Here is a 20,411-nt window from a genome sequence, read left to right on the forward strand (position 1 = left end):
TATGTCCATTGTCGAATATTGATGATTAGGGCTATTCACATTTTAGCTGAAACTAAATCGCTGATATCATAACTGATATTTGCATGGTGGAAACCGTATCACGTGGGGTCGGATAAAACCACGCCCCTTTAAATTTTTTCACACGTGCTTTGTTCCCACCATCCCCGATAAATAAGAACGCAGACAGTTGACAAAAGATAAGTGTTATTTATTATACATATATAGTAAACATTTTGTTTGTAACCATGAAAACAAAAATGAAACTGAGGGTGCACAAATCAGATCTGAGGGGGCAATGCCCCCTTTTGCCCCCTCGTGGCGCCGGGCCTGGTTAAAAAAATAAGAACTTTAACTCAAAATGTATTGGTTATACTACAATCACAAAATACATGGGCAGCTGTTTCTTCAACAAGACCACAAAATGAGCAAGTTTAATCAATATCAAGACATTTACAGATAGATGAATTAAACCTGTCACTCATATCTTTTAAGTTGTTGCGCTTGTGATTACGTCGTAGGTCATATGATAATGTCAGATCACATTCATACCCTGCCTTCCATTCAAAAGAGCTCATCCCTATGCCCTAATCCCTTCAAAGGGTTTACACTCTGGAGTGAGAGCTTCAAAGGGATGAAGGTTGTAGGGGTCAAAAAAACTTTTTTTGGAACTCACTTCTGCGTCATCTTAACGAGGCAATCAAGGAGGCACCCCAGTCTTTTTTCTCCTGGTTTACTCTTTGTATTAATACACATTCAAGCTACTGCCGGCCTTTTACGTTAAAAAGAATGTATATTGTGTCTATGATTTGAAACATTTGAATGGACTGATAAAGGTAGCTGTAAAGTATTTTTGTTGAAGTACAATGTCATTTTGACCATAATAATGTGCCAAATCTAACTTGTATAAATATTACAGTAGTATAGAAAAATACTGTACATACATTTATAGGTAAAATCGAACTCTGAGCCTCCTGTACCTATTCTGTGACGTCAAACAACTTCCCTGTGCAAAGGATCACGGGGGCCCGAAGTGTCCATCAGTTGTACCCTTCAAAATCCTTCATTCTGATGGCCCTTTGAAGTGGCCAGTTGAAAGAACTTCGGTTTGGAACGACCAATATAGCAGCCATGATCGTTTTCACTTTGAAGTGCCCTTCGGAGGGTGAAATATCCTGTTTGGAACACACCGATACTCAACGAGATTTGGCTATTAAGCACCTTCTCTTTTAGCGCTCAATAATTAAGTACTTATTGAAATTAAGTACCCACTCATTGAGTATGCGGTTTCGAACGCAGCCACAAGTGCACTGGAGAGAGAGAGAGATTTGCCGTTTGTTCAAAATAATTAAAAAGAGCTAAAGCAACACAACTGTTATACATTTTGTCCTAAGTTAATTTCATTGTTCAATCCACTTAAATGTTTAAAAAGCCATTTTTAAAGCCAGTGTGGAATTAAATTATGCATGTGCATAGATCTACTTGAAGAGACTTGAGTTTGCAAGAATAGAAATGGAAGGCAATTTCCATAAAGCCCTGAACACACAAAGCCGACGGTCGGCCGTCGGGCAGTTTTCGTTCAAAGTTTTCTCAGCGTGTTCCGCACCGTCAGCTGAAGTTGGTCCTCGTAGACTTTTCTTGGCCGTTTCGACATGTTGAATCGGCGTCGGAGCTTGTCGGTCAGTCGGGCTATCTGACCATTCTGATTGGCTGTTCAGCTACTGCCACCTGCTGGTACGGAAAGGCATTTCTTCTTACGCAGGCGCAGAACGGACATGCTACTTGGCCGTCGGGTGTCGAGTATAGGTTTGGTGTGTCAGGGCAACTTTGGACCCAGATGCTGCCGACGTGAGCCAACCCCGCAGTCTGCTTTCGTCACCACTAGTTCGTTGGCATCAGCCTGGTGTGTTCTGGGCTTAACCCTTTCAACATTTAGCTAAATAAAAACAAAAAATTGCCATGGTTATTGTGTTTTGGGTAGTTTGTGGTCTCAAATTATTTAAAGGTGCTCTAAGCGATGTCACACGTTTTTAGGCCGAAACATTTTTTGTCACATACAGCAAACATCTCACTATCCGCTAGCTGCCTGTCCCCTGAACACACTAAAAAAAAAAACAAAAAAAAAAAACGCAGTCTCTGTAGTCACCAAAATGGCAATAAAACAAACTAGTGCATCCTGGACCACGAAACATAATAAACATGCTCCAGCCAATAACCGACAAGAATGATTTTAAATGCGCGTTCATGACTGTTTCAGGAAGCACGGAGGGGAGGGGGAGGGGGAGGAGGAGGAGGAGGAGGGAGGGCCTAGCTAGCCTCCGTTTTGTTTGACCACACTTCGAACGTCAACAGGAAGTTACTCCACCCAGGATCGCTTAGAGCACCTTTAATATTTTAAATAAATTATGCTGCCATCTTAGGTGGACTATATGTAAACATCTTAAGTAAAATATCTTATTTAGGGCAGTACTAAAAAAAAAAAAACATTTTGTATGATCCCTCTTATTTTGTTAAAATAATGAACATTTTGCAGATTCTCCAAGGTGTATGTAAACTTGACCACAACTATGTATAATGCATTGCTTTATCTACCACAGGCATTTTCTCCAAAACAACTCCCTTCGAGTGAAATAACCTGAACAATGTGCAATTAACAGGCATTTTCAGAACCTAATTTAAACACCAGCTTTAACTAGTGAGCTGCACTAACCTTGTGTATCAGCATTTAAACAAGGTCTTCATAGCTTTAATTTTAATCTATGGTATTTTTTTAATACAATCAATTGAAATCATGAGTGTTTTCATTAACACAGCATTCCATAAAAATAAAAAAAACAAAGTCTTTAACAGCATAATAGGTTTGTTTTGTATATGCAGTAATATAAACTGAAGCAAAGACAATGAAAAATATGTTTATTTATGAAACGAAATCAGTCCAAAGTGTGAAACCTCTCTTATGCCTCGTTTCCTGCTTGTGTGCTTCACGAACTAGGTTTTCCTTCACCTCAGTCAGGTTGCTTCATCTTTGACAGCATACATAACCTTTGGTTTAGAAGTTCAGGAGTCCTTAGGAGGGTGATATGTGTCAGCTGGCTCCTCGTCTTGTAGGGAAGGGCTTGTACCCAATGTACGCAGTCCAGAGTCTTCCTCATTCTTAGAGGCATGAGTCATGAAGCGTTCTTTAAAATCTGCAAGATAAAATCAACTATTCCATGAGCAAACATAAGTACCCCATCAAACAATGCTTCAATAAAGAGAAATACCATGATGGTTTTGTGCCTTTATGTACCTTCTTCTGGCAAGATTCTAGTCTTCTACATGCCTTGATCAGACTCTTTTGCCTCTCCTTTTTTCTCTTCATAGTCATGGTCTTCATCTCCACCATCATAGTCTTCTTTATCTTCACTAAAGAAGGAAACTATTCATCATAGTTTTGTGATTTACTATTTAAGACAAATAACACCAAGACAATCACTAGACCTGGGAGTGCTTACCCACTGAACTAATTCCCTCATCCTCCTCCTGCGGGATAATTAATTTCCTCCAAGAGGGAATAGGCTTGCTTGCTGGTAGCAAGGACCTGAAATAACTTCCAGAACCCTCTTGAATTCTGGGCTGGAAATTGTTGGGCTTTTGGTAATATGAGGTCTGATCTTGTCTGGGAGCAGGAGGTGACCCAGATTGCTGCAGAGAGGAATGGAAGGATGGTGCATAATCTTTTGTTCCTTGGCAGCTGTAACAAGCCCAGTCACCTCCATCTGCAGTCTTCCAGCTTGTAGATTAAAGAGGAGAATGGGAGAAACTTGAGGTTGATTCCCCAAAGAAACTATATACCAGAAAATACAGTTTACATGGCAAAAGTCTATGATTAAATGTAAAACTTTACTAGACAATAGAAAAAGGAGAGAGAGAGAGAGAGAGAGAGAGAGAGAGAGAAAGAGCAAAGCTTCACACCTTCCATCAATAAAGGAGCATGCTTTATGAAAGGGATTAACTGCATCCATTACAGGGTAAGCTTGAAGATTACAAGTGATGTACATCTGCACGACAAAATGAGAGGTATGTTAATTTGAACTCAAGTGGAACTACTAAGTGACATCAGAATGTAATGTGTACAACACCACCACTTTTCTTTTTCATCCAATATTATTAACCTAGGAATTCAATATTATAAACCTAGGAAACTATTCATCATCCTCTTCCTCCTCCTCCAGCTTCTTAGATTCTGGTTCACTTTCCATGATATTGGGTTGTTCAGTGGGTTCCAATGAGGGTGGAGGAGTTACACCACCCACTTGGTCTGGTGGAGACTTTAATATTTTAGGCTGCAGTTTTCAGCAGTTATAAGCATTTTAACTGCCATAACCATTATAACCCAAATTACCATGTTAATACTGAAAAGGTTAAAAAATAAAAAAATATAAATAAATAAATAAAACAAGTCCTCATTTATGAAACTTTATGAAAGAGTGTTTTTGGGAAGGTCCATTTTAGACAAATTGCTACAAAGGTTTCGTAGACTTTAGATTTATAATGTAATATGTACATTATAATGTATAATAACATTCTGATGTTTTAACCATTTACACGTGGTTGGGAGCAGTAAATATATATAAATATAAATATAAAGCAGTAAATATTTTCATACCAACTAACATTTTGAAAATAAAGATTCATGAACCCAAAAATGTACAGCAAATGTTTTACAAACAATTTATACAAATTCATTCCGCTTGTGTTTCATGAAGGAGGACCAAATCCTAAAATAACAGTTTGCAATCAGTTCACATTTTCGTGTAGGCATGCGTCATTTCAAAGGTGGTGCAAGAAAAAAAAAGTGAAATCCAACTTCACTTTCAGGCAGTGCTCAAAAAAAAAAAAAAAGTTAAAGTTTTCATTTTGACTTCTGTTTGGAGGGGGAGGGGGAGGGGGATGTCCTAGTTAGTCCTAGTTTTTGACCCAATTATGCCTTTTAGAAAGAGAGATTGCAACATGTGTTGAATACAAACCCATCTCAGCAGTGACACCATTCTTCCATAGGCTACTATGAGGCATCGGTTTCTTATCTTTACTGAGAGAAGGGAGAGGAGGAACACCCTCCTTCACTCTAGGAGGAGCCAGAAATCCCATTTTGCTTTTCTTTGGAAAGATGGCCAATGGACCCACCGTTTTCTCCTGTTCCCATCCTATTGACACAGAATCACAGTTTTCAAAATGGTTAGTGCAAACATGCTTACCTGCAGTTTTAAATGTCAAGATCTCAGCTTTAAAATACACAGTTTAAATAGTTTAAATGATTTACTATTTAAGACAAATAACACCAAGACAATCACTAGACCTGGGAGTGCTTACCCACTGAACTAATTCCCTCATCCTCCTCCTGCGGGATAATTAATTTCCTCCAAGAGGGAATAGGCTCGCTTGCTGGTAGCAAGGACCTGAAATAACTTCCAGAACCCTCTTGAATTCTGGGCTGGAAATTGTTGGGCTTTTGGTAATATGAGGTCTGATCTTGTCTGGGAGCACTTTTTTTTTTTTTTTTTTTTCAGGGTTGGAGCTAAAATCTGCAGAACAGTGGCTCTCCAGGATCAACATTCCCTACCCCTGACCTAAGCAAATATAACAAACCCTCCATCACCATTTTAATGTTTTGGGCCTGAGAACATGTTTTCATGGGAATACACTATATACACCTCTGGCCTCGTCTCTTGGTGGAATTTGAAGGCATCCAGCTGGAGTTGGAGTTTGTCATTTTGGATTCTGGGCAGGAAACGAGACTTTGAGCCTGTTATTGGTCCATCCATCAGACAACTAATTGGGGTTGGGGGGGGAATAAATTAACATCAGTGATTAACCAAAGAATATTTCCAAAGCATTTCCTTACATTCACACTACTAGAAACCATCGACTGATATTGACTTTTTATAACCAATAACGATTATTTGCATGTTTATGTGCCCGATAACCGATATGCAGAACTGATATACATCTGTTTTTGACAGTTATAATAGTACTGAACAAAATTGTTTCAACTTTTTTCTATACTTTAAATTCTGTAATTTCACTTGCATACATAAACACTTCTACATCAATAAATAAAGGGGTCTGAAAGAGTGCAAAAAAAGTGCAGTCACAAACGTCTCTTTAAAAAAAAAAAAAAAAAGCTTTGATCTGGTAAACAGATACATAAAGCATGTAAAAATTAAAGCATTAAAAAAACAAAACAAAACAAAAAAACACATATTGCTACTTTGGTGTAGCTTAGTACTCCCAGTTGCATCTATCTATAACAACAGCAGTAGTATTAACAGGCAAAATAAACTTATGAAGTCTTATGTTTTCAAATGGAGAACCTAAATGACAGGTGAGTCTATCAACTTTGCAGTTTTAAAAGGTTTGTGTTGTTTAATAAACTAAAGAGTGAAGAGAATGGAATACACATACATTTGTTGGAATATAAAACACATTTGGCATGCAATCAGAATTCTTAAAAGGTGTAGTGTGTAAGTTTTAATGGCATCTAGTGGTGAGGTTGCGAACTGCAAGCAACAGTGTACACCACTCACCCCTCCCTTTTGAAGCACATTGAGAAGCTACGGTGGCCGACACAGGACAAAGATGTCGTCGCCTGAGACAGCAGAGTAACCAGTCAAGCTACAAAGTTTCTTCTTACTTCTAACAAAGAATGGTCTCTGCATCTAACCAGACTACTACTACTACTACTACTACTACTACTACTACTACTACTACTACTACTACTACTACTACTACTACTACTACTACTACTACTACTACTACTACTACTACTACTACTACTACTACTACTACTACTACTACTACTACTACTACTAAAGCTGCCTCTAAAAACATCAATGAAGAAGAACAACATAGCGACGAAACGTGCTCTGTGGAGCAGTTTGACCGTTTAGGGGTATTATAGAAACACGGTGGCGCAAAATGGCGAAGGGGACCTGCGGCATATGTAGATAGAAATGGCTCATTCTAAGGTAATAAAAACATAGCAATTTATTATGCAAGGTCTTTATACACCAATAAAAACATAGTTATGTATATTATATTGCATGTCAAATTCTCCTAAATATTACACACTGGACCTTTAATATTTTTGTCCGTAATGCTGCTTTCACTCCATGTTGTAATTACCGTAGTCTTGAAATGACATCATGTTATTTTTATGGTACCACTAGGGCTGTGTTTGAAATTGCCCCCATAACCTTAAATAGGGTACTATTTGAGTGGACAGCCATTTGTAGTGGTGTGCGAAACCAAGTGGACGTTATAGAGTGCACTCATTCAATCCCACAATGCACCGCACTAATGTATACAACAGATGTACGTTCAACGGCAAGAGAATACCCATAATGCACTGTGACAGTCGCACACCAAATTCCCGCATCTGACCAGTAGATGACGTGAAAGATCTGGACTGCAGGCTGGCCATTTCAGTACCCGGATTCTACACAGCCATGATTTTGTTATTGATGCAGTATGTGGTCTGGCATTGTCATGTTGGAAAATGCAAGGTCTTCCCTGAAAGAGACGATGTCTGGATGGGAGCATATGTTGTTCTAGAACTTGGATATACCTTTCAGCATTGATGGTGCCTATCCAGATGTGTAAGCTGCCCATGCCACACGCACTCATGCAACCCCATACCATCAGAGATGCAGGCTTCTGAACTGAGCGCTAAAACAAATGGGTTGTCCTTGTCCTCTTTAGTCCGGATGACATGGCATCCCAGTTTTCCAAAAAGAACTTCAAATTTTGATTCATCTGACCACAGAACAGTTTTCCACTTTGCCACAGTCCATTTTAAATGAGCCTTGGCCCAGAGAAAATGCCTGCGCTTCTGGATCATGTATAGATATGGCTTCTTTTTTGACCTAGAGTTTTAGCCGGCAACGGCGAATGGCATGGTGGATTGTGTTCACCAACAATGTTTTCTGGAAGTATTCCTGAGCCCATGTTGTGATTTCCATTACAGTAGCATTCCTGTATGTGATGCAGTGCCGTCTAAGGGCCCGAAGATCACAGGCATCCAGTATGGTTTTCTGGCCTTGACCCTTACGCACAGAGATTGTTCCAGATTCTCTGAATCTTTGGATGATATAATGCACTGTAGGCGATGATAACTTCAAACTCTTTGCAATTTTTCTCTGAGAAACTCCTGATATTGCTCCACTATTTTTTGCCGCAGCATTGGGGGAATTGGTGATCCTCTGCCCATCTTGACTTCTGAGAGACACTGCCACTCTGAGAGGCTCTTTTTATACCCAATCATGGTGCCAATTGACCTAATAAGTTGCAAACTGGTCCTCCAGCTGTTCCTTATATGTACATTTAACTTTTCCGGCCTCTTATTGCTACCTGTCCCAACTTTTTTGGAATGTGTAGCTCTCATGAAATGAGCCAATATTTGGCATGACATTTCAAAATGTCTCACTTTCAACATTTGATATGTTATCTATATTCTATTGTGAATAAAATATAAGTTTGAGATTTGTAAATTATTGCATTCCTTTTTTATTCAGAATTTATACAGTGTCCCAACTTTTTTGGAATTGGGTTTGTAGTTTCCATGAAGTTCAAGATAAATCTTTTCATCTTACTACTGGAGCTGCCAGTTTGTGAAGGCTGGACACACATTTGGAGATTTTAAGGACGATTTTGAGCCCGATTCGCACCCTCTAACGATCTGGGGGTGTGTGGCCTGATTTGAGACTTGTCACAACTGACTTTTTTTCCCCCCCCCCCCCCCAAAAAAAAAGAAAAAAGAAAAAAAGAAATCCTCAGTTGTGTGGTGTCCTTTACGATTATTTTACTGCTCCCGATCGCATCAGAGACTCCACGATCCCAAATGTGTTTGATATTTACGAAACTTGATCAGGCTGCCTCTGACGTGATAACCGCGATAGCCAATGAGAGCCTGCCGGCTGTTGTGTGCTTCTATAACTGAGACTTGGCAGCCACAAACATGAAAGTAGAGTATTTGAGAAAGAAGATCATCCATATTCTTTTTTTTAATACTTTGTTTTACAGTGAAAAACAGAACGTGCTCCACGAGAGCCAGCTAACAAGGTCGACTGTCCTCCATTTCTTTTTCTTCTTAAGTCACGTTTGATCTCATGAGTCTCCGCGAGATCTCATCTCACTGTGAAATCGTTCCTACAATCAACAAGTGTGTGGTCTCACGGTCCGGCTCAATCTCCTAATGTTGTGTGCATTCAGAGGATTATAATGCTAAAAATTGGTTGAAACTGTCATTATGTCTGTGGTCTCCCCCAGTTTTAAAATCGGTTAAGATTTTAAAATCGTCTAGTGTGTCCCAGGCTAAGCTTCAAATGCTTTTTAATCAGCAAGCAGAAACTACGCGAAAGTGGCAGCTCTTCCGATGCACTCGTTGAAATTCGCTCACTCGTTTTCATTCACTCCCTCAAGTGAACTATATTACTGGAGTAAATTTAGGGAATAGTGAATGAGGGTATAGGGGTCTATTTCAGACACAGGCTAGTTGTGTTCAACTTGAAGCAGCTCTGCGCAGACCAATCAGTGTATGACACTGTACTGCGTAGAGCAATTCGAAAGCATACGGAGCCTTCTGCTCTCTAATCGCTCTTACGGTACTTTAAAGGGTTAGATAACCCAAAAATGAAATTTCTGTCATTAAGTACTCACCCTCATGTCGTTCCAAACTCGTAAGACCTTCGTTCATCTTCGGAACACAAATTAAGGTTTTTCCCCCCCATAGAAAGGTCCAGAAAAGTAGTAAAGACCGCTAAAATAGTCAACATGACTACAGTGTTTCAACCTTAATGTTATAAAGTGACGAGAATACTCTGTGTGTAAAAACAAAACAAAAATCCAACAATTTCTTCTCTACCCTGTCATTCTCCTATGTGGTTTACGTTGAATAGACAGTGTAGCACTACCTAAAATGACAAATGGGACACCCTACACTCTCATGGACTTAACAGACAAGCGGAAGCCATTCTAAGTCCACAGGACTGTAAGTGCATATGAAGTGTGCCATAAGAATACCAAAGAACACCAGTCACAGCAGCAATCGTTCTCCTGTCTGTGGCCGGCCCATCTCAGGAACTTGAGTATCAAAATGATCCCCGAACTTCCCAGTGAAAAACCATAAATATGTATACATAGACATGTCTGGAGTGGTCGAATATGGCATCTGTGCACCAGCCATCTTGGAATGGTCAGCATATTGTCACTCACAGTAAGAATCAATAATACCACAATATTGGGCAGCTTCTGTTTGTGAAACCACCCAGATTTAAATTCCAGAAGAAATGGGATAACTTTTCACATGTGAGAATGTGTTGGTTTGTTTTTTTATATGAATTAACTCAATATTACAGGTTTGTACTAGGGTTTTTTTTAATGTTTTTACTTTTACAATGGTAGCTTTTTAATGTGTTAGCTGATGCCTTCATCTTGTTGTATTGTGTTAGTTTAGCAAAATTATCCGCTTAATTCTATTTCTGATATAGATATTAATACACATGTCTAACTATGGTTACAGACACTCAGTCAACCTGCTGTTGAAAGTCAGCACCGGCTTTGACTGTTCCAATATGGCGGATGGCTTACATATAGAAGGTATGCATTGACGTCACTTTCCCACTGGAACACACCGCCTCACCCGGACTGAGCGGAAAAAGTGCCTGCTGCATGACTGTATTTAACTCCCTGAGGTCTGAAAACGCGCCGGCGCGTTTTGCAGGTTTTTTTTCACATTGCAGCAAAACAGACTTAAAATACTCCGTCATTTCTTGTCATAGAGACATAAGTAATATATCAGTTGAAACTATAGAATATCTTCTTTTATTTGTGTACACTCAGAGTAAAAACACAATGTTGTGCTTTTTGTAAAATAAAGAAAACTAACATGATGCGTGATCTCTCCTCTCCCTCTGAACGAAGTCCAATCTGATAGTTCTCAGAAAATGAACTGTAACTTATGAATACTAATGACAAAAAAAATGACACTTACGTCTAAAGAAATGTTGAAATGTCAGGTTTTAAATTGTGCAAGTCAAATCAAAAACAAACATTCTGTGTTTATGTAATCTGTATGAAAAGAGAGCCATGTCAGAAGTCTGTGATTCAGCTCATTATCCGCTAATGCGGCCATGCCCACTGAACCAGCGCTATTCAGACGCAAATTCAGAGGCAATACATGCATTAATCGTCTCAATCGTGTATTTATTGTCTTGAAAAGTGTTTATTTGGATGTTAAAGCAATGGTTAGCGATCTCTAGAAGACATGCCATTAGTTCCTAGTTCCTTTTCTTCTTTATATTATGAATTTGTGGACTAAAGGTGTAAAGAGCGCCCTCCGGCTGCAAGTATGAATTAAAAACACAGTATCCAGCACTCATAGTGATGACAATAAATATTATTTCTCAGTATAGAAAATTGACAAATATATAAGAATCCATCAATATTTCTCCAAATGTGCATGCTTTTAAGCTAAAAGCCTATATGAAATGCCAAAGAGGTAACATAATTGTTCAGACACTTTGCACCACAGAAATACATTATATTTTAAAGAATATAATAGAATACCATTATTTTAAATTGTAATAATATTTCACAGTATTGCTGTTTATGATGAGCTGAGACATTATTACAGAGGGTTTTTTTTCCACAGCCTACCTGACTGAAAGGCCTCATTAATATGAAAGTCATTTCAGATCATTACTATGTGATTCCTTTGTCTTCTCAGGTGTAAATGGCCCATTATTCATGCAGATTCAGGCCCCTACGCATACTGTGTTTCTTGACAAAAAGTGTCTTACAAAAACTAAATCAATATATTGTTTTATATGAAGGAGTAGGCAGCATAATTTTTACATAATTCTGAAGCAAAAACTCTAGTCTACAACCTCCAATACCCAAAAGTCTTGTGAACATAGATTTAATATACTTTTTTTGGCCTTATTTCAGTGACTTAAGTTTTTGTTTTTTCAATAACCACGCATAAACATTATTCCTTCAAAAATACAAACATGTACATGTTCCTCACATATTATTGTAGCCTAGTTTGTGCTGAATACAGTGTAATGACACTTTTGTCATTTATATGTTTATGAACAACTGAAAAAAAGCACCAATGTCAGGGCATGTCAAAACTTCTCCAAGCCCCAAATCAGCCTCAGACTCCAGAGGGTTAATAGGGGAAACTGCAAAAACGCAAGTAAAATGAGTAAAACAAACGATTAAACTAAAAGGTTAGGTTGGACTCAATAGTGTTCCATCCTGTTACAACTTAAAGGTCTAGTAATCTACGGATATTGACATGCAGCCTGGAATCATGTTTCCAGACTTGTACATAAAGCAAATTTGTGAATTTAAATAAATACTTTTAAATAAATACAATACAGGTAGGTCTGAATCCGGGTGATCACTTATATCAATGTTATACATTGAAATAACTGTCAGTTATTCTGTAGAACGTGGGGGCTGACAGAAGCTAAACTATGAAACTTTTACTAAGCTAACTGCTAGCAGAAAACACGAGCACTCATGTCCCATGCACCGCATGATCATTAGTGTCTCAGAGTAGGAGCACAGGCAAAACAGACCAGCAGAAGACAATAACATCATCTTTCTGCTTTTTTTCTGAACACTGAAAAAAACACTACACAGGTCAGGCCATATCGCCAAGTCCCTCCCCTACACATCTCTCTCCATGATAGTGAGAGCCACACTTTTTACATAAGGCAGTAAATAAACCAAACCCACCCAAACTAACTTGAACATAAACACTTTGTTAACGCAAAAACCCAACCATCTTGCTTAACGCATAAATCAACTCCAAACAAAATACCCATAATGCACCCAGCTGGGTCCGTGTACTTTTGCCTCCATTCGTTTTTCCTTTTTTAAAGTACACATGAAATCAAAATTGACCTTATTTATTTTGTTAGCTCAAATTGCTAGTTTTGTGGTGAACAATTCATCCGTGCAAGTCAATCCACAAAAAAAAAAAATTGTTTGGCTTCGTAATATTTAATCAAAATCTGAAAATGCTCCTCCCCTCTGCAACGGTGCCCCTTCTTTGATGACATCAGTTTGACGGCTTGGGTTGAAATCACTTAATCCACTCCCCTCCAACCTTTAGTGTGCTATGAGCGAGAGATGGAGAGGAGGAGCGCTGAAGTAAAACTCTGCCCTCTATTCAATATTCCGTTTCACTTGGAAATATGTCACAACACTGGAGAAAAGTCGTTTGCAACTTCTGGTTCACGTGGACTTTAAACCAGAACCGTTTTTTTTTGTTTTTATTTTAACACTGATGAATAGAATTAGGAGATACAAGCCAATTTTCTTTATGCAAGATTAATATTTTATTAAAAATAACAAATGATATACAACTTGTTATTTAATATGTAAAAATGCTAAAATTTAATTTCCAGTGTTTTGCATCATACACACAGACGCTAAAGCGCCCTCTAGTGCCTTTTCCTCTGGCATCAATAGAATGACTCGCTTCAAGAGCCAGCCTAAATGACATTGATTAAAGGTGCTCTAAGTGATCCTGGGTGGATGTAACTTCCTGTTGACGTTCGAAGTGTTGTCAAACAAAACAGAGGCTAGCTAGACCCTCCCTCCTCCTCCCCCTCCCCTCCCCTCCGTGCTTCCTGAAACAGTCATGAACGTGCATTTAAAATCATTCTTGTCGGTTATTGGCTGGAGCATGTTTATTATGATTCGTGGTCCAGGCTGCACCAGTTTGTTTTTATTGCCATTTTCGGAGCTTGTGGCGACTACAGAGACCGCGTTTTTTTTACAGTGTGTTCAGGGGACAGGCAGCTAGCGGATAGTGAGGAGATGCTGTATGTGACAAAAAATGTTTTGGCCTAAAAACGCGTGACATCACTTAGGGCACCTTTAATTTTCATTTGTTAAATTACTATTATTATTATTTGTACATTTATATTTTAAGATAAACATTACATTTCTAAACCTTATAGCGCTCCAACATGATCGAGTTCCCGCTTATGGTCTCAATCCCGTCATTTTGCTTTTTACTCTGTTTTATGTGAATAAAGGCCAAAACGACATCTAAATTACTGACTTTTTCGTCTGGCTCTGTTAGGTGTTTTATATTGTTTTATATTGAGAAATTGTTTGGAATCAGAAGTCACTTTATGCTGTTCAAATTGAAAATATACCAATATGATGACAAAATTATACTCCAATATGTGATTTTCGTGAAGACAAAAAATTCCCATGCCCTTTGCCTCAGTGGAGGTTTGACATGAAATATTTCTCAATTCTCATTGAAAGCAATGCGTTACAGCCGGGATATTAAAGGTACAATTTGTAAGATATTCGCAGTAAAATATCCAAAAACCACTAGGCTAGTGTTATATATTTTGTCCAGCTGATTACTAACAATATCTCTAATGTTTTCAACTACTTGTAAATCATGAGAAAATTCCCATTCTAAACAGTGACACGGGGCAGTGCAGTCGCCTGTCAATGACGTCAGTTACCCTTTGTTACCGCCTTTACTGACGTAGAAACCACATGAAAACAGTGTCGTGGACAAATGCGGAAGTAGTGTCTAGCGTCCAGCAAACCACTAGCTTGCTTCAAGCAGTTCCTTATTTACTTCTTGCACGTTGCTAAGGTACTTGGAGTGGCCCCCGTTTCTTGACTCCACCCCCACGTCAAACCAGTGCCATAAAGAGAACTGCACAGAAAAGTGCAGCGCAAAGGAAAACCGGTATCGTGAGCGCAAGCTTGACTGAAATGCAAAATAAAATGAGCGTTGCAAATGATTTAGTAGGTTTGAGCATGAAAAATATGTGGCAAAGATAAAATAGGATTACAGCTGTCATTGATTTTTGTAATTGATTATATTTTTAATTTTTGCACTACGTTATTTTATTTTGCAATTTATTACTTTTGTTTGCAAAACTTTTTTCTGCTCAATACTTTATTTTTCCTTTGCAATTCTTTATTTTTGTTTGCAAAACATTTTTTTATTGCTCAATTCTTTTTTGTTTTGTTTTGCAAAACTTTATTTTTGTGCAAAACTTTAAGGCATTAATTTGACTCCATACATTTGTTTTAACCAATACAAAATTGCAAAATTCAGACACGACTTTCTTCACACGTTAATAGTTCATTTAATGCGGGTTTTATGGCGTTATTATAATGAAAAATGTCGAGAGCGCATTATTGTATCATGAGAGCTCATCAAATACGCGAGCAGGAATCTCTCCGCTCACAGGCGGATTCCCTTGCACAAAACTGAATGCGCGCGCGCTCTCGCTCAGATATTACATCTGCGCGCTCAAACTTTGTCCTTGTGCATGCAGCCGCAAATCTATCTTCTCTCCAGGATTTAATGTTGCCATAAGCGCAACATTAGTGTGGGCACCCACTGGCAGAAACATTAATCGGCGCATATGCCAAGTTTGCCAACAAATGTAAATCAATATTTACATAGCGTAATAGTTGTAATTTTATCTGTCTCATGTGTCCCGCAAAATCACATCTACTGTCCTGCAACAGATCAATAGCCAGGTGGCATAGCTGTCAACCCTCCCGTTTTTTCCGGGTTTCTCACGTATTTTAGCTCTTTTCCTGCTGTCTCCCGTTTTAGTATTTTCCTGTAAAATATCCCATATTTTTATGCTCTGATTGTGTTAACTCAGTCAGAACACGCAACTATCTGTGTCTGTGAAGTTGCTTGCACTTGGGTTGCTAGACCTCCAGTCAAGCAGGTGGCAGTATACAGACAGTAGCTTAGGCTACTATCGAAAAAGAAGACAGTTGCAGCGGTGGGCATAGATATATAGTGCCCCAGGGATGACGCGTTTTTGTAGGCCAACCCGGAAATTAGCGGCTATAAACGGACTACAGCACACCATGGTCACGGATCAACGTCGTCACCACCAAGCGTCCTCAAACTGTATTTAAAAAACAACTTTATTTAAAAACATGCTCGCTGATTATGATCTGTGCGGTTATGAATACTTTTCCACTTTTTCACTTTTTCATGAGAAATGCTGTCCAAATGTCCTGTTTTTAATGATGACGTCTAAAGTCCCCGCCAAAGGAAGTAGTCCCTTTTAGCAACCGCCGATTTTAAGACACAGTAAAAGTTAAAAAAAAAAAAAAATAAATCACAAGTGGGTTATAACTGGTGTGTTTTATGTCATAGATCAAAACGTGAAAGTATTTAGAGGCTTTGTTAACCACAGACCTTATTTCAGGCGATTTAGCAAAAACCCATTCAAAAAACCCATAGACTTTACGGCGTTGGAACCGGAAGTCCTAAAATGCTTACTCGCTTCCGGGTTTTGCCTACAAAAATGCGTCATCCCTGAGGTACTCTATGGAGGTCGACGTCCGCACCTGGCGGCCATCTTGTCACAGTCAGCTCGCTCACTCGTAACATTGTGTTTTAATGGTGCATGTACTTTTTAAATAACCATAACTTGCTCAATTTTCTATCGATTTTCAAACTGTTTGGTTTGTTATAAACGTCAGAGATGTACTTATGACACTGCATACTTATGAATAATTATAACCATGTACTTCCATATGAAAATAACATTGAACAGAACAGATAAGTGCAATGAACATACACACACAAGGTATTTATCATAGACTGTAAAAAAAATATGGATGTAGTGTCCGTGACGTCACCCATAGAGTTCTGAACAGCAGTTTTGAAGCGAAAATGAGGCCGCTGCCATCTTAGCTGCGCGTCACCGCACGTCACTCCCGGATAACTGAAAATGGGCAAAGAGGCGGGAGGTTGTTTGAGCTGATGTGACTGGTTGCTTGAACCACGCCCACCTAGCTCGATGTGACCATGTTAGCAAGCAAAGGAGCTATCTATCTTACATACGATCTAAAATATTAATGAAGATAAGTTTTATCATTAGAAAGTTATAAAGGTTTACTGTCAATCTGCGGTGTTTTTTTTGTTTTGTTTTTTTAGATATAGATGCTCCAACACTAGTAGTGTTGGGTGTGCAAATAACAACATGGAAAATCAAAATGGGACTTCATACCTTTATAATGAAATAGAGAACGCGAGATGAATCCAATCTGTGGCACTTGGGTAAAATATGAAAGTCCATTGCAAAACAAAAAAACAGTACTTTTTGTCCATGAAATATTGGTATATTATGCAATTTGCATCACATTTCTTCTGAATGATCTGCTCTCTGTCATCGTTCTTCAAGAAAGGATGCAATCTGAGCGTTTATGTTGTAAAACTGTATACGATCCACACGGTCAGTCATGTCTGACGATTATCATGTGTATTAAATGCAACATGTACAGCTTAGCTCTTTCTGTCAGCAGTGAGACTTACACATGTGATAAATGCAGGGATATTGTCAGGCTGACAGAGAGAATCTCAGAATTAGAGACACGCATCCAAACTTTAATTGAGGATAGTGAGAATGAAAGGGCCTTAGATACTGCTTTGGATGCGACTAGCCTAGTAAACACTGCACATTCGGTTCCGGTTGTAGAAGCCACGCAGCAGGCTAACTGGGTGACTGTGAGGCGGCATAGTGGCAAGAACAAACACCACTCTTCCGTTCCGATTAGAACATCAAACAGGTTCTCCCCACTCAGTGACGCACCCACTGAGAATCCTGTTGAAAGTGCCCTAGTTATTGGCGATTCTATTACACGGAACGTGAAAATAGAGACACCAGCCACCATAGTCACATGTTTGCCGGGGGCCAGAGCACCTGACATCAAAGCAAATTTAAAAGTGCTGGCTAATGCTAAACGTAAATATTCTAAAATCATTATCCACGTCGGCACAAATGATGTTCGACTTCGCCAGTCGGAGATCACTAAAATTAACATTAAAGAGGTGTGTGAACTCGCAAATTCAATGTCAGCAGAAGTAATTTGTTCTGGCCCTCTTCCTGTTCGTCGGAGTGATGAGATAGTTAGCAGGTTATCATCACTCAATGGCTGGCTGTCTAAGTGGTGTCCACAGAATAATATAGGTTTCATAGACAATTGGAAAAGCTTTTGGGGCAGACCTGATCTGTTGAAAAGAGATGGTATTCATCCCTCCCGGGATGGTGCTGCTCTTCTATCTAGAAATTTGGCAAATAGTCTTAGAGCTAAACCATGACAAACCAGGGCCCAGATCAGGACGCAGACAAACTGGCTAAACCGACCGTCTGCTAGCCGCCTCACGTCACAGAACTCAAATAATTCACAGCACATAGAAACTCTTTCACCTAGATATTATCACATAGAGACTGTGTCTGTACCTCGAACTAGTAAATATAAAAAACTTCCGAAACCTTTTAAGGGTAAAAATTTAATTGATGTTCAAAAAATGAAAATCACAGATAAATAAGATAAACAAATGATAAGGCTTGGGTTACTGAATATTAGATCTATTTCTTCAAAAGCACTTATCGTAAATGAAATTATCACAGACAATAAACTAGACTTGCTGTGTTTGACAGAAACCTGGCTAAAACCAGACGATTACATTACTTTAAATGAGTCTAGTCCTCAAGGTTATGATTATCGACACAATCCTCGACAGAAAGGCAAAGGGGGAGGTGTTGCTGTAATCTATAGTAATATATTCAGAATCATTCAAAAGAATTTCAAATATAATTCCTTTGAAGTGATGGTGCTTTATGTAACATTATGTAAGTTGACATTTGTGCTGGCTACTGTATACAGGCCACCAGGGCACCATACTGACTTTATCAAAGAATTTGCTGATTTTCTATCAGAGTTAGTACTGGCTGCGGATAAAGTCCTTGTTGGTGATTTTAATATCCATGTAGATAATAATAAAGACGCATTTGGATTGGCATTTGCAGACATTTTAAACTCTATTGGAGTTAGACAACACGTGTCAGGACCCACTCATTGTCGTAATCATACCCTAGATCTAATACTGTCGCATGGAATTGATATTGATGCTGTTGAAATTCTACAGCAGAGCGATGATATATCAGATCATTATTTAGTCTCATGTATAATACAGTTAGCCAAGGCTACAAAACCACCACCCAGCCATAAATATGGTAGAACCATCACTTCTACCACTAAAGATTGCTTTATAAATGATCTCCCCGAGCAGTTTCATCGCCTTAGTATACCTGACAACTTAGAAGAACTCGATGCTGCAACAGAAACTATTGGCTCTCTCTTTTCCAGCACATTAGATGCAGTCGCTCCTTTACGTCTAAAGAAGATTAAGGAAACTAATCCAACGCCGTGGTATGATGAGCACACTCAGGCTCTAAAACGAGCTGTGAGAAAAGCAGAACGTAGCAGGAAGAAAAAATGATTGAGTACAGAACGGCTATAAGAAAGGCTAGATCTACTTATTTTTCAAATCTCTTAATAGAAAAACATAATCCTAGGTATTTATTTGACACAGTGGCTAAATTAACTAGAAACAGAGATTCAACTGCTGACGTTTCCAAAGAGCACAGCAGTAATGACTTTATGAACTTCTTTGCTTGCAAGATTGACAATATTATGCCTCGTTTCCACTGAGCGGTACGGTTCGGTGCGGTACAGTTCGGTACGGTTCGGAACGGTACACCCTGATCAGGCTTGCGTTTCCACTGCCAACAGTACCCTTACTTGATAGGCGTGGTGTAGCCGGAAAATAGTAAGCAACGTCATTCTTGCGCGAAGAAGAAAACGATATAGTAAACAACAATGGAGGACATACAGCAGATCTTGTTCTTGCTTCTCGGCTTGAAGCTGTCTGTCACAAGAAGACGAGCTTTGCTTTCTGCACACCAACATTCAGCATTTCAGAATACCAAGTACGCAAAGTTCAGACGTCTATGCAGCAGCACCTACCAGTAAGCGGAGAGCGGAGGAGAAAACCCGCGTAATTTAAAAACTATTTTATTGTATCATGAAATGTAGTTTTAAAAGTTTTTCAGGCGAGAATGTAGTTGTTTAAATCGCAATTCTGTGGTTTATTTATAAAGATAGCGCCTATTTGAAAATTTGATCTGACGTTGTCGGAGTTGTGAGATCCAGGCAATCACCGGGCGCTCAGTGTTAATGTACCCGGCCGAGAGCAGCTGTACCTCGGCTAGTCCTTCTGACATTCGCCGCTGGCTCAGATCTCTCTGTAGTGGTTAAAAACGAGATATCATTCATCTTCTGTATAACGGGCAATCTTTGGTCTCATGAATTTATAATTTGGTCCCGGGCAAATCGTTTTGGCTGAGGGCAAAGTGAAGTTTCATAACTATATATTTATTTAATTTTACCGTTGTACTTCGTGCGCTACGTTTAACTGAATTATTTGCTTGTCTTTATTTCTTATTGTAGCCTATAGCTTCTCATATTTTATACTTATACTTTTATAATGGTTATTATTG

The 20,411-nt window shown here is 38.9% G+C and overlaps 1 protein-coding gene across 7 annotated transcripts in view; it reads right to left on the minus strand.

Moving 5' to 3' along the window:
• Positions 1 to 990: 990 nt before the first annotated feature.
• Positions 991 to 20,411, minus strand: part of LOC125267993 (zona pellucida sperm-binding protein 3-like) — a 51,593-nt gene continuing 32,172 nt past the window's right edge. Inside the window, exons 4-8 of one of the 7 annotated variants that reach the window (XR_007184771.1) lie at positions 5,007 to 5,183; positions 3,492 to 3,769; positions 3,287 to 3,402; positions 2,947 to 3,185; positions 991 to 1,933 (exon numbers count right to left, since the gene is read on the minus strand). Coding sequence is in view for 1 of the 7 variants with exons in the window: in XM_048190129.1 (XP_048046086.1) it covers positions 4,182 to 4,297; positions 5,007 to 5,183 (293 nt within the window). In the remaining 6 variants the exon portion in view is untranslated. The other 6 variants (XR_007184770.1, XR_007184769.1, XR_007184774.1 and 3 more) reach the window with 6 other exon arrangements.

Source organism: Megalobrama amblycephala, linkage group LG4, assembly GCF_018812025.1.
Source record: "Megalobrama amblycephala isolate DHTTF-2021 linkage group LG4, ASM1881202v1, whole genome shotgun sequence".
NCBI lineage: Eukaryota > Metazoa > Chordata > Actinopteri > Cypriniformes > Xenocyprididae > Megalobrama > Megalobrama amblycephala.